The 14,509-nt window shown below is 34.3% G+C and overlaps 1 protein-coding gene across 1 annotated transcript; it reads right to left on the minus strand.

Moving 5' to 3' along the window:
- Positions 1 to 356: 356 nt before the first annotated feature.
- MEIOB (meiosis specific with OB-fold) lies at positions 357 to 13,648 on the minus strand. The gene is made up of 13 exons (XM_062588633.1): positions 13,580 to 13,648; positions 9,875 to 9,932; positions 8,255 to 8,386; positions 7,399 to 7,471; positions 6,730 to 6,925; positions 6,146 to 6,246; positions 5,005 to 5,057; positions 4,823 to 4,918; positions 3,267 to 3,368; positions 2,552 to 2,705; positions 2,004 to 2,187; positions 1,370 to 1,456; positions 357 to 485 (listed from the first exon to the last, which is right to left on the minus strand). The coding sequence occupies exons 1-13, from the start codon at positions 13,646 to 13,648 to the stop codon at positions 357 to 359; spliced, it is 1,434 nt and encodes a 477-aa protein (XP_062444617.1).
- Positions 13,649 to 14,509: the final 861 nt, after the last annotated feature.

Here is a 14,509-nt window from a genome sequence, read left to right on the forward strand (position 1 = left end):
GTCTTTATTTTCTGAAGTAACACATGTAGCAAGGCAGTCAAAAACATAGAAGCTCTAGAGATCTGTCTTGTACTACTTGTTGTTTCTGAATTTTTCAAATATATTCTTAAATGAATGAAGAAAGCTTCCCTCTCAGTTCTAAAGGGTTTCATTTAGCAGAATTAACTTTCTTTCAACTAAGGCCCTAGTAAGCTTTTAAAAGTGCAATTATCTAAAAAAGATCAATACAGAAGCACACTCAGGAGGATTAGCAATGTATATTCCTTCTCTATCATCAGAACATACTTAGCAAAATACAATGACAACAGTGTTCTATCTCTAATAACGCAGTGAAGAAACAACCTTTTCTCCAGCTGTTAACAAGACATATAGTGTAATCTTTTTCCTTTTTGCAACAAGCTCTGACTTGCCTCTATAGGGTCTGCCAGTTTACACGAAAGTACGTTCACTTTCAATCCAGTTCTCCAACTGGGTGACAAAGTAAGCTGTAAAAATAAAGTTGTTTCATTGCTATAAAGTACTTTGAATTTTATTATTTACAAACACCACATAGCATGTTTAATTAACATATACGGTTATACATATATTATTTTATACATAAATATACATATTTAATGTTATATGCCTGTCACTATGAAGTAAAATGAAGTTAAATTTTACTGGAAACAGGGATAAAAGAGATGGAAGAGTAAGACGACGTTTGTAAGAAGGGTAAGTTTAAAAATGGGAGTCAGTTTAAAGTTGTCCTAAAATGGGCAAAAAAAGAGAGAGAGAGAGAGAAAAGAAAAAGGCAAGAATATTGCAAATAATAGCAGATTACTATTAATAACAATTTCTCCAGGTATGTGAATCTAATACTGTTTTCGCTTCAAGGACGAGTGCAAATTTAGCAATATCTCACCATACTACCTCTAAAAATACAAAATTAAAAGGGCAGAAACGGGTAACTAAATAATAAATACATTTAGGTAACCCTATATTCTACACAGTACGTTAAAAAATATTGACTGAGCCTTATTCTTGCAATCACTGTTAACTTTGACCATTTGACCACTACAGCCCTAGAAATCAGTGACTTCAATTATATTTTATACAAGGTTTTGCAAGATCAGTGCTTCAAGCAGTATTGACAAGAAGCTGTTTGCGTCTTCCATAGTTTGCCTGAAAGGGGCCTACAAATCTGATCCTGCAGAGACACCATCTGCTGTTTAAATTAAATTATAGAATGTTTGCTTGGAATATTCAGAATATATACAAAAATTAAAGCTTATTTTTAAAATTCCAGTAGAACTGGCATGCAAATTTTCAATATTAAATATACTGCCTAACTGGAAACATCCATTGTTTTAGAACAATATTAAATACTAACTTTAAAATAAATCTTGCTTCGTTCCAAAAGAAGGTGCCATTTCAATGCAGTCTTCTTGTCTTCTGTTAGAGTTAGGAACTCATGGACCTATTAAGGACATGACATGATAGCACAGAACAGTTCTTCAGCATATAGCTGTAAACATCTCCAGAACAAAATGATGATGAAAAGAGCATCCCACTCATTTTAATACATTTCTAAACTGTATTTTTTTTTCTTTTAGCACAGTGGTTGGTGTGATAAACATACCAAGACAGTCAGACTGATCACAATAAACTGCAGAGTGTTTGAGAATCAAAGTTAGGGAATACCAACTATGTTCTCAGAAAAGTAGAAATTAATTAAAACAAACTGATATTTTTAATAGGCTATTTACTCTTACATTTAATGTGTTTCTTCTTATTAGCATCGATTGACTCTTTTTGACTGGCTAAAAAATGCGTATGTGTGTGAGTATATATATGTGTGTGTGTGTGTGTGTATGAATGTATACAAACATATATTCATACATACACCATTTTTAAAAACATTGTACATATACACACATATAGAGAGTACATTCAGGTACATTTATATAATTTTCATCATACTTCACAGCTCAGATCAAAAAAACCCCTAATTTGCTTCTACTTACTGTGCAGCCTAATGTTTCCTCAGCTACACAGTCAGAGAGGTAACAAGAATAAAGAGTTCCTGTATGATCTGACAGATCAACGAGTATGTCAAAGCTTGTAAAAGTTGACTTTGAGTCTGAAGAGATATCACCACAGAAAATGCATGTGTTTGACATTTCATTCACTACACAACGGCACGTTGAACTGAAAGGCACACAGACAATTAAAACACATAAGCAATTGTTCATTGTTTGAAACTGTTTTCTAGAATTTGAGACTTCCCAAGGGACCCTTTGACAAAGTTCTTCATCTTCTACACTCAAAGTCCACCTAAGACAAAATGGTCTTTCTTCTCTCCCCTAGGACCAGAAAGAGCAAGTCCTTCAAAAACCCAACTACTTCTCCTTTCTCCTTCTGAAACTATGCAACAGATACTCACAGAGCTTTACCCAGAGCAGTCTCATTATTTCTTTTCCGGAACTAGACTAAAATATTGTTCAATCTAATTTGGGTCAGGGGGAAAAAAGGATAATATTTTAATACAAATTTAAAACAAGCAGTTGTTTACCATCTGTTGCGAATAACTTTAGATGCATCATTATCAATGTCCAGTGTAGAAATGTAGCCATAAATAATGCCATAGACAGGTTCAAGTTTCCCATCATTCTGTAAAGCTTTTACTTTCAGCTGTTCCACAGTATAAACATCAACTATAGTCTCCACTAAAAGTTAAAATGACACATTAAGTGTGTCTGTGAAAGAAACATCATAGAACAGCAACAACAGCAGCAAGAACAAAAGGATTTAAGGTTAATAAAAAGGAGAGGATTTGATTTAAAGCACCAGAAAAGCCTCCAGGTACTCTCCTTTTAGAGCAGGCTTATGATTTGGGAACAAGAAAAAAAAAAAAGAAAAAAAACACAACAACAACAACAACAACAACAACAAAAAAAGATAAGTCAAATCAGGAAAATACCTAATATTTAATCTTTACTCCCCCAATAAATTTTTGACTAAAACTTTTATCTTTTTTTTTCTTATTTATACAAGCCACAAAGATCAAGTCAGACAGGCTGCAAGATGGCATAATCACAAAGCCTGAAAATACATAACTGATAATATTATGGATAGTCCAGTAACAGTCCAAATCTTAAGTATTTGGCCAGGAAATACTTTAGTTTTGTTTCTATAAACACAAGAAATAAGAAATTGAAATTTAAAGTGCACCATAATAGTACACTTGTACCACCGTATGAAATCAAAGCACCTGAACACTTCCTTACAGTTAGTGGATTCTTTTGATTGCTCCTCCATTTTATTGAGCAAAGCTCCTGACTGCGCACTCTCTTTTAGGAAGCTGAAGAGAATATTTGCTTCTGCTGTGTCTTGAAAAATATATTTTTAAAAAGATATGAACATATGTATCTTTTCAAAATGATAAAATAATTATGTTCTACAACTTTGTTATTCTGGTAGTACCAATATTATGTCTCTTGCAATTAGCCAAGGGATTCTTTTATTCTTACATGGAATACTCAGGAAATGCTTCAAAGGCATGGAACAAAAAGCAGGGAAGTCAAAAGCTTTGGTCATTGAGTAACTGACTGCCTCTTCTGTAGTATGGGGAAATTTACATTAAAAATATGAACAACTGACCCATTATCAATGATGCATCATTATACTGTCTCAGAGAACACAGGAAAGCTGAAGGACAGCTTTAGACCAGCTTATTAGAGTATCTAAAGGCTGCCTCAACCTCTTCACCTGAGATCAGTGAATGAAAGATTACACTGCGTAAAATCATTGCACATCCGCATCTTGAATATGCTGTGTCATTCTAGTTCCCCCATCTTAAATAGGAACATATGAGAAGTAGAAAAAGAGCACAAGGAAGGGATGATCAAAACTTTGGAGTTATTTCCTTACAAGGAGTGACTAAATAAACCAGGAATCTTTGTTTCACACAGCAATAACTGAGTTGTATATGATATAAGTGTATTCATTTGTGAACAGCAAGGTAAAGATGAATAGGGAGTTACTGTTTACTGTTTCTAAAAATTCTGTATGAACGAAATCAACACAAGTACAAAATAAATGAAAGTATTTTTTCCACATAGCACTGCTAAGCTGGGAAATGTATTGACCAGAGTATTCTGTGTGCAAGAAGTTTACATGTTTTTAGAAAGTCAGATCAATTCATTCAAGTAATTCCATTAAAGACTGTTAATTATTAAAGATGCAATCTATAGTTTGGCAGGTCCTTGAGGCACAAACTGTTAACAAGTTGAATGGGAAAATCAAGGAAGTATCTTTCTGTTTGAACTATACCCATTCTCTTTTGATAACTGCTATCTAGAGAAAGGATACTGGGCAAGAGGGACCTTTAGTCTGTCCCATTCACATTTGTATGAGACAAAAACCACAGAAAGTGTTGCCAAATGGTGCAGGTGACTCACAAGCAGACAGCTATTATGAGATTAGGCACTTGGGCGCCTTTAAAAAAAAAAGTTAAACAGAATTTTTATGAATCTCTATGCACAGATACGATTGGCCAAATTCTGCATTCTGAAAAGCACACATTTAGCGTTAGGTTCAAAGAAGACGCACGTGAAATTCTGAGGACAATCTGGTCCATGCATTTAACCAAAAAGGTATTAAGTTGATGTTCCAGACCCAACTGAGAAAACAGAAGAAAATAAAACTGTTAACTATACAGTGCTCAAATTGAGGCAGGCAAGAAGGCAGAGAGTTATCTGAGGCAGGCAGAGAACAAATCAGACCTCCTATTGATTCATTCATGCATTCTGCATTACAGCAAAAAATACTTAACAGGTCTTACCTGGATTAGTTGTAATAATGGTTTTTGATATCACAGTTGCAGTCATACAGTTTCTAAATTTGTCAAAATTTATTCTCACATCTGATGCAAATATTACTAAGCAAAAAAACAAGTTTTTGTTACTTTAGCGTAAGTATCATATTAAGAACTACAGCAAAAATATCAAAACCAGAAAATGATACCTGTTTCTCGTGGAATCCAACTTTGTGCAAGCTGGATAGATTCATTATCCCAACTAAATTAAAAAAAGGCAGTCAGTCAAAACATTTTGAAACAGCAGTGAACATATCTGAAAAATGATACAAACTAGCTTTTATGCCACTAAGGAGTATTAATCTCACCTGCCTTCAAACTACTAAATAATACACTTATAATTAATTGGTTAGAGTGACAGTATCCCCTTGTTATACACACATTCAACTGAAATGCTGTGTATATCCAAAGCTGTCTACTTTGCACCCTGTTGGTATGCATTTATGACCGACCTAATACAGTCCCTATCTTATCCCATGCCAAGTAGGATAAAATAAAGCACTGTAAGTTGTTCAAAATGATTAAATGCAGCATATACCTGGAAAAATAATGTGTCTATTTCAGAGCTTTGAAAAAAGAAATTTCTAACTAGAGCAAATCAGAGTAAAAATAACTGCTTATCATCTGAATCTTTTCTGCAGGAACTAGCTCATTGCTCACGATCACTAGTCCAGATGTTCAGCCAGCTTTCCGATACTGGAATCCTTTTAACTGTGGGTGATGAAACTAGATTGAGACCAGTGGTATCCCTCAGAAATAATAATTGATGGTTAGACCCCTTGACAAAATCTTATTCAGTTCCCTGTAAATTTGGAAAGATGACAAAATACTGCCAAAACAGGTGTGTGTGTGTGTGTCCGGGGGTGGGGGGAGTGGGTTTTTTGTTTTGTTTTTTTAATTCTTGGAAAAAGATTTCAAGTATTTGCTTTTCATCTACCACACACCTCCTAACTGATAGCCTCTGAAATATCCTCACAACATCATTCCTTAAGAATTTCCTGAATCTCTGCCTCTATCTATAGCTTCATGAGCAAGAGCCATTGTTTATGGTGACTACAGTAACACTGTCTATAGTCTGCTTTTGAGAACTCCTAAAATATATAGCTCTGTATCACAGATAAGTAATATATCCAAGGCCTTTCTACTGAATTCAAGTCTCTGTTTAATCAATATTGCTGCTTCAAAGAACAATATATTTAAAGACAATACTAAAGCAATACTTGAAATATGATTTCTTTACCTACTCTTGCATTAATTGATGTATTTTTAGTGAATTAAAATACATTTTACCATACTATTGGAAAAGACATCTCTGTTTCATCATACAGCTTTACTTCACACCTCTGACCTTTTCTTTTGTCTGGAGTGATAAAATACTTTGGCTCTCCAACCTTTAAAAAGTAAAACAAGCAGTCACTCTTCTTCTAAAGAATGTTTAGCAGAATAAAAGTGATGAACTAGAAAACAGAATAGCTGAAAAAAACCACTATACTCCACCAAAAGAAGGAAGTTTAATAGTAATTTTACTTCAAGAGAGACACACTTCATCTAAAAAATTTACATATTTGCAAGGTACGCACTGCAAACCTGTCTCTATATAAAATGTTGTCTGATATGCATGATTTCAAAAAGATAACTAATTCAGGACATTTCTATTCCCTTAATTTCCTACACCTTGTTTATGAAAATCTTAAGTAGCTTATATGATTATTGTAACTCAACCAAAATGACAGCCGATCTAAACAAACAAACAAGAAATATTAATTTTTGTCCAATATGAATCCAGAAATCCATATTCACACTTAACTCAATTAAGTTACCCACACTACAGTTAAGAAAAACTTTCTTTATTTTCTTGTGGCCCCTTAACTTACTGACATTACAGCTGCAAGTAAATTAAGGATTCTTCCATTGAGGCTTTGTCCATTTGCAATGATGTCACCCAGTGAATAATAATCCTGAGGGTCCTTGACAGGCAAATGCAACAGAGAAAGTAGGCTGGTGTCCATTTCATAAGAGGAACAAGTTTTGACCACTGAGTGATTTTCACTGATCAGTAATTTGTAGGAACTAGATAGTATATACAAAACAAATCACATCAATCAATATTTCACTTACCAATTTATTAACAAAGTGCAAAATATTAATTCAGTTCACAAAGGAATATTTTATGATTTGCACTAAAAATACTGAAAAGTTTGAATTAGTTTATAAATTTGTAAAATAACTTTAGAAATTTCCTCAAGAAAAACTAATTATTGTACATTTATACTTGATCAGTATTGAAAAGGCAGCATGAATTGGCTGCAATATACAACACATATTTGTAAATCTTTCAGCTTTTACCAAATAATTTTTACTTTGTTGTATCCAATTCATGTAATGCAACATTTGCAAAATGGTGAATTACACCATCACTAGTGTAGCACGGTGACAACCAAATACTCCTACCAGTAGCATGATGCTATAGTCAGCTGAGAATTAAAGAAAATATTAACCGTAATCTTTTTGGAAAAAAATTCCAGTCTATGCTTTAAATTTACCTAGGAGTTACAGGGTTGAACTTTTCTTCCCTTTCTGTTTCCTTCGTCTGAACTAAAGGATTTTCAATTGTAACTAAAACAAAACATTGATGAGTAACATTAGAAAACTGAATATAGTTATATAAAGAGATACATAGATATGAAGAGAAGCAGTTTTGCAAAATGGTTATTCTCCAGGTTGGACAGGGGAAAAAGTATGTATGCACATGTTCGTGCAGTAGACACAATAACTACTGGTCAATGTTTTCACAGTGGAAAATGCAACTGTCCAGAGAGCTGATACTATAACCAAAGTCCCACAGGAGTCCTCAAAACATTTAATGGAAACAAACTGACACAGTTCTAATGTATAAATTCTTCATAGTCATGAGTATCATTCAAACACTCTGATCCAACATCAATAAGCAGCAGCATTCTTATTAGCTGAGAGAGATAAAAGCACAGACAGTAAATAAATACAAGACTAGTGAATTTTCGTTTTATCATTATAAACAATTGTAGTAACTAAATGAGACATAAACATTGAACTACTTAACAGAATTTATTTTTCACAATTTATAAGAACTGATTATAATGTAAGAATTTATATCAACTAACTATAAAGTTCTGGGTGGCAGCACCTGAAGGATTTATATATAGTCTTTTTGTTGACATATGTACTAGTTTTGAATCTAAATTATAGAAATCTTATTCCTTTCCTCTTTATACTTAACATAACTGAACAACTTGTTTCCAATTAGATTGTTTTCTGAGTCCTTGGAGAAAAATACAGTAAAACCACAAATGCATAACACTGATTTACTGGAAAAAAGACATATTCAAACAGAAACATGTTAAAAAGAAAACTCCAGCTTACCACAGTCACCAACTCTAAAGCTTTCTGAAAGTGATCTGATATAGTCTTCTTTGCCCCAAGAATTTACATTTATAAAATAAGTTGGTGAATCACGAATAGTAAAACTGAAGGTGTATCTTTCAGATCCAATGTCTGCAAAAAGAACAGTGCTATTAAAATTTATTAGCATGGCTTGGTTTTGATCTAGAATATATAATAAAATTATTATTATGAGGCTAGATCTTGCCATAAATGTAAAGCATTAAAGAACATGCTACCCATGCACTCGTGAGTACCACTAGAGGTCAGCAGATTTTTCAGTAAACACACTGCTGTTCATGAATGGGGATCATTACAATTTATGAAGTAGTTGTACCTGTATGATCTTATTAATGTATATGTATCACTTAACTTTAGGCAACATCATACAAACTATAGATCTAATGCTAGAGAAATAAAACAACTATACAATGCTACATGCACAGTAGACAATCATCATCTATCACACAATCACAGACAAATATATAAACAGCACTAAGAAATTAGAGAACAATATGAACAAATGTATATATTAGGCCAAATTTTCTAGTAGGTAGGCCATCTTTAGATGGCTTGGCACGTATGAACAGAACATGGTGACTTACATCTCTGGACATATCACTGTCTAGACAGTACTACAGGATTTAACAGAGTAAAACAAGGTGTTTCTGGCCACATGAAAAACTCATGATCAAGAGCCCATCAGTGTGGCTTAAAAACACTGTGCTCCCCTTTCTCTTCCAGCTAATTAAAAAAAAAAAAAAGAGCACTCCATGTATCATACTGCATTATGCAAAGTGTTATTTTTTAGTTATCAGTGAAACCTATAGAGTGGATCTGAATATAGTAAGCATAATCCGACTAGTTACATGGAGGCATAAGTATGAAACCACTGGATTTTCAGACTATAGAGTTATTTCTGGTGAAAACAAGACGACCTTCTTCCAAAAATTCACCATAAGAACAGGCTGAACAAGATGGCAATACACACAGAAAAGCTGAGCCCTTGACACAGAGCTGAAATTAGGCTCCATAGCAGGAAATGCTTCCTAACAGTGCGTCATCCAACTGTAGACATATAACTTGAATTTCCAATTGTATCAATGTAGGATTTAACATGTCATATTAACAATATATTATTTCAATTTTTTTTTCTTTAGGAGTATGCAATAATATGAATCTGCTGCTACTCAGACCAGAAATTACTTATTTGTTTCATTCCTCAAAACATCCCCTTAACATTTCTGTTTTAAGAAAGAATATGAAGAGACTAGAATCAAATCCAGAAGTATTTATATTAAATGTGGGTTCAAATTGGTACCATCTTCTTCAGACCCTGAGGCTGAATTATAAAAATCTGGGTCTGAAACACTTCCATGCTGGAGTTCTTCAAAACAAATTCTAATTGATAAGGTTTGGCCAAACTAATACTGCTCTTCCCTGCTGCTTTTCCTCTCCCAACCTAGAAATTTTGTTTGCACATTTCTATCCCACACATTTTGCAGTAAGAAGTCTGCTTATCATTTAAATATTAGATTCAGTCATACATGCCAAGCTACACTGTGTGAGAAAATGAAGAAAGACACTTAAAAAGGACTCTACTTTTTCTGTCTGGAAAGCCTCTGACATCTGTTTTCCCAATAACCACACCGATTACATTCTAAAAAATAAAAAGATTATAGAATACAAATATTAAACACAGATGTATATAATAAATTAGATTTCATGGACTTGTACTCTACTGATGATAATAAACATATTTCTGACTGGTAATCATTTTAATCTATTTATTCCGCAATATCTTATGAACTAAAGGCTAAAACATAAAACATTCAATTTTAAAAAGTGACTAAAATATTGAAAGAGAGAGATGCAAATATTTCTGGTTGTAAAGACAATTGGAGGGTACCAACTTCACCCCAAAACATTCAGTTTTGGCTCTCCTGGGGCATTCTCTCCTCAGGCAGGCATAAACATTTAAGGTCCTTTCATGCTCTGTATACAGGTCTCAGATCTTAAATCTACTATGAAAAATCTGGACAGGATTAATATCAAAGTTGAGTATCTAGGTTTCCCAGGCCGCCAACATTGAAAAACATACATCTGTACATCCCGTCCATGCCTACGCAACACATTTTTAAAGGTGCCTCTTTCTTGTTACCTCTCAGTTGATTACAAAAGGAGCTTAGGCAACAAGCTTTTGGATAACTCAAGACAAAATTAATTTTACTCTCTGTTCTGCTAAACCTTTATTTATTATGCGATAGCACTTCAGTTCAACTGTGGAACAGAAGTACTAGGAAGAAACACACAGGAAGAATGACAGCCTACAGCACATCCAGCTTACAGTTCAAGCGTTAGAACAGCAAGTAACACCATAGGAGTGCGGAAGAGGAGACCGACAAGCAGCAGCTTCAGTGCACCATAAGCCTAGCTATTAACAATTTCTGTAAGGATTATAGAAGTGTGGTGCTTTAGAGTGTTGACATAGAACAACATGTAGCCCTGTGGAATATATTTGTTAAACAAAGGTCCTCTCCAGCATGAGAGAACAGCACAACAGTGTTGGTTTGAGAATTTAAGAACAGTGAAAGATGGTATCATAAAGAGGACTCGAAGGAGAATCTGGTATCGTGTAACAACAGAAGTTGAGAGATGAAGTCCTGAGGCTATGGAGATAGTTTCCTCTTCCACAAACCTGTATCATAAATGTATTCCTCATCAGATTACCCTAATTGCTCTAAATTCCCAATGGTCCTTCCAGGAGCCATAAAGCATACACTGTGAATACAGATACTTAAAAAACAAACAAAAAAAGCAGCACATCACGTCTCTTCCACTTCATGTACACACTTACTTGCAGTATTCCCTCATTTTCTTGTTCCAGTATGGGAATCACAGAAGTCAATTTGTCAGATGCAATTGCAGCAATTTAATAATCAGCACAGACTGAATTTTACACCCATTCACAGAACAGAGCAACCCAACTGATTCCCTGAAGCTATGCTGTATTCAAGTGTGCTCAAAAATTAGATCTTGTGTTTCCAGTTTACTTTCAGTCACTAGATGGAGCAAGGTAGCTGTCTTACCCTAGTGATTTGAATGAATTCATTAAAAGGAAAAACATGTACAACAGTATAAAGCAGTTCTTTGACTCTTCTTACATAGGATATTTTCTATCTGTCAGCAACATACAGTGATCTAGATTAGGATTTTATTTTTCTCTTTTTTTTGGTTTTGATTCTTAAACAAAAAGTTCCTTTCAATTAAACCAGATTCCAATACACCCTGTATCTCCCCACTCTCCCCACTGGTAGAAGAACTGAAATTTAGGATGACTTTTCACATGAATTAAGCTGCTGTAAATCTGCAATTTCCAAAAGAGATCTCCCTTTTCCCTGTTGTAATCATATTTACCTCCCCTGTGGCAGCACTAAGCCAGCATGGCAAGCTGGCTGAAGGAGGCAGTATAGCTGAGAACTATTTTTGGAGGACAGGAGATAGAAAAATTTCCAGAGAAATCATTTCCTTGATCAGCTTACTCTGCAACTACACAAGCACCAGTTCCACTGAAAGAGGAGGAGTGGAACATTTGCTTTGGACAAGGCCATATTGCCTTTTTTGGCAAAGAGCATTGCTTAAGGCCACTCAACCAAATCATCAGGCTACAGCATTAAGACACTGCAGATTTCTTAGACTTTGATCTATTTCACTGTCTTTTAAAAAATAAAGTGAAAAATAAATACTATGACATTTAGATACTTAGAATAATGTATACACACCTATTTTAACGTCCTAAATGCATACTGCTCAATCTATCACCAGAAACTAGGGAGCTGCTTTTATACAAAAATACTTCATTTACTATGTGTTGCTAGTTGCAATATTCAAAATTAGTTTTATTTGTAGAATTAAACATTTTAACCAAGTTAATGGAACACTGTATTTGGGAATAACTGTGAAGAAATATTTAATCAAACTTTGCTGAAGACCAGAAGTTTATAAGAAGTTGGGAAGAATATACAATACTTTTGTGAGTGTGTATAAAACTTCCTTTCCTAGTTCATCCCTTCTCTGTGATTTTTCTGTTATTGTTTAAAATAAATAAGGATAGAGGGCCAAGTTTTATCCCTCCCAAATAAAAAGCTGTGGGAACAGGAAAATTCCTTGTTTGCAACTCTCTTTAGAAGGCATTAGGACATACAGCCCCACTTTGTGCATCTACTTCAAGTTCTATGGAGAGACACGGTTATAACACCACACCATAGCTTGCAGTCCATCCATGTGGAAATGTAGCCTCTCCGTTTTGTTCTCCCGGCTCCTAGTCCCAGCAGCACTGAACACTTGAAAGACATGTTATCATTGGCGGGCTACACAAGAGTGGAATAACATAGCCTTCTCCCTCCCATATTAAAACATAATCTTGAAGAGCAAAGAATGAAAAATTTGGGGCCCCAAGACTTCCTGTTTTTGATCTAAAACACGAAAGAGAAAAATACTGAGTTACACTGTGCACCCCATGCTCCAACTCTTATTCTAATGAGGATAATTCTCACTCAAATCAGGACAACAACAAAAACTAATACTTACGCATGCAGGCATATCCAAATATACGTATAAAACCAACCGGTACAGAATTTTGCTGCTGAAGTTCACATTTTGTAAATTTCTACTTTAAGTTTAAACTTTTACTTTCATCCCACTCTCCTATGCTCCCACAAGAAAATTCTTAGCTCTTTATAGCTTGACAACTGTACAGTATCTTTTTTGGTTCTAAATAAAGAAACAGCAATAATCCCAATTGATATGCAATTGTGAGATTTTTATACAGTCCAAACACCATAGTATTCAATAAGAGTTTTGTTTGAATAATTAAGGACTGCATTATTTCACTTAGTGGAATTAAGCACACAAGTAAAGACTGCAGGATTGGGCCTTATCTTCATAGCTTGTACTGAAAGACTATTGTAGGTTACAGATGTATTGTGCCTACATAATGCTGACTCTGTACATGCTTTTACTAATTCAGCATGCATTTAAAACATTACAAAGAAGCCTCTGATACTTTCAGGCATTGAACTGTCCAGTCAATATCTATAGTTGTGGTATCCACACACTATGGACAATAACAGCATCAATTTTCATTTTGTTGGTTTATACACAAAGAAGGGAAGGTAGTTTATATCTAACAATTATACTAATGCTATCAGTATCTAAATACATGTCAATTACATAATTTTGCAGTAATATAATACAGTCATATACAATTTCATTTGAGAACAAAAGTACCATGTCATTGAGACCTACAGGGCGAGCAAGATTTGGATGCAGATCTGAAAGTGCAACAAAGTCCCGTGTTGAACTGAAATAAGCCATTCTTTATCTGTAATTTGAGAAAACTAATTTAGATTATAAAATCGTAACAAATCTCTTAAAACTACTCATAGCTAAAATGACAGAAGTTATTTTTTAAACACAAACGTTTTGACATACATAGTGTTTGTCTTCAATGAAAAAAACATTTCAAGCCTTCTGAAGTGGCAAATTCCTTATTGTTTGTATTTCGATATGTAAGAGCTACAATTTTATTATTCTACTTATGCTTCCTAAATAAACGTCTGGGATTTGTTTTAGTATTAAATGACTATTAGCAGGAGCTTCTGAAAAATATTTACCCACCTTCTTCTCTCTGGGAAGTCCAACTGAATTTAAGGAGACTGTTCATATACAAAAGGCCATTTATGTGCAGAAGAAAAAGTGTTGACTTGCAACCTTAACTGAGTTTTGGGGCTTAACATTAAACTACTTTAAAATGTAAGTCCATCCTTTCCTCAAAAATGGAAAAGCTTTGATTAAAAAAAAGACAATTATTTTCAGACTGCCAACGTAGCCTTAGTGCCCACTTTTGTGAGCAACTGCACACTCGAGTCCTCTATTGATGTCAAAGTTGGGCCATAGACGCTTTGTTAGCTTGTCTGAATGCCTTTTATTATTTCAGTATTTCAATTCTACGGGTGCGCTCAGAGACATTAGTGATATTTAGCAAACAGAAGTCAAGTTCCACTTTTTTGTAACAAGGACCATCAAGTTGTCTAATACTTAAGCTAATATGAAAAAATTGCTGACATTTTTCAGGGGGCATCCAAACTACAACAAAAGTCTGGAATGATTTTAACTATCCTATACCTGGCACTTTGTGTGAGAATTTTTAACCATCTTATTAGTCATTAGTATAAC

Source organism: Rhea pennata, chromosome 15, assembly GCF_028389875.1.
Source record: "Rhea pennata isolate bPtePen1 chromosome 15, bPtePen1.pri, whole genome shotgun sequence".
NCBI lineage: Eukaryota > Metazoa > Chordata > Aves > Rheiformes > Rheidae > Rhea > Rhea pennata.

What these genes read in the sequence shown, in the direction of transcription:
- MEIOB (XM_062588633.1), bottom strand. Translation starts at nt 13,648, where the DNA reads ATGGCTTATTTCAGTTCAACACGGGACTTTGTTGCACTTTCAGATCTG. An exon ending in ATCCAAATCTTGCTCGCCCT is followed by an intron (nt 9,933 to 13,579) that starts GTAGGTCTCAAT and finishes TTTATTTTTTAG; the next exon opens with AATGTAATCGGTGTGGTTAT. An exon ending in AAAGTTATTCGCAACAGATG is followed by an intron (nt 2,188 to 2,551) that starts GTAAACAACTGC and finishes TGTGCCTTTCAG; the next exon opens with TTCAACGTGCCGTTGTGTAG.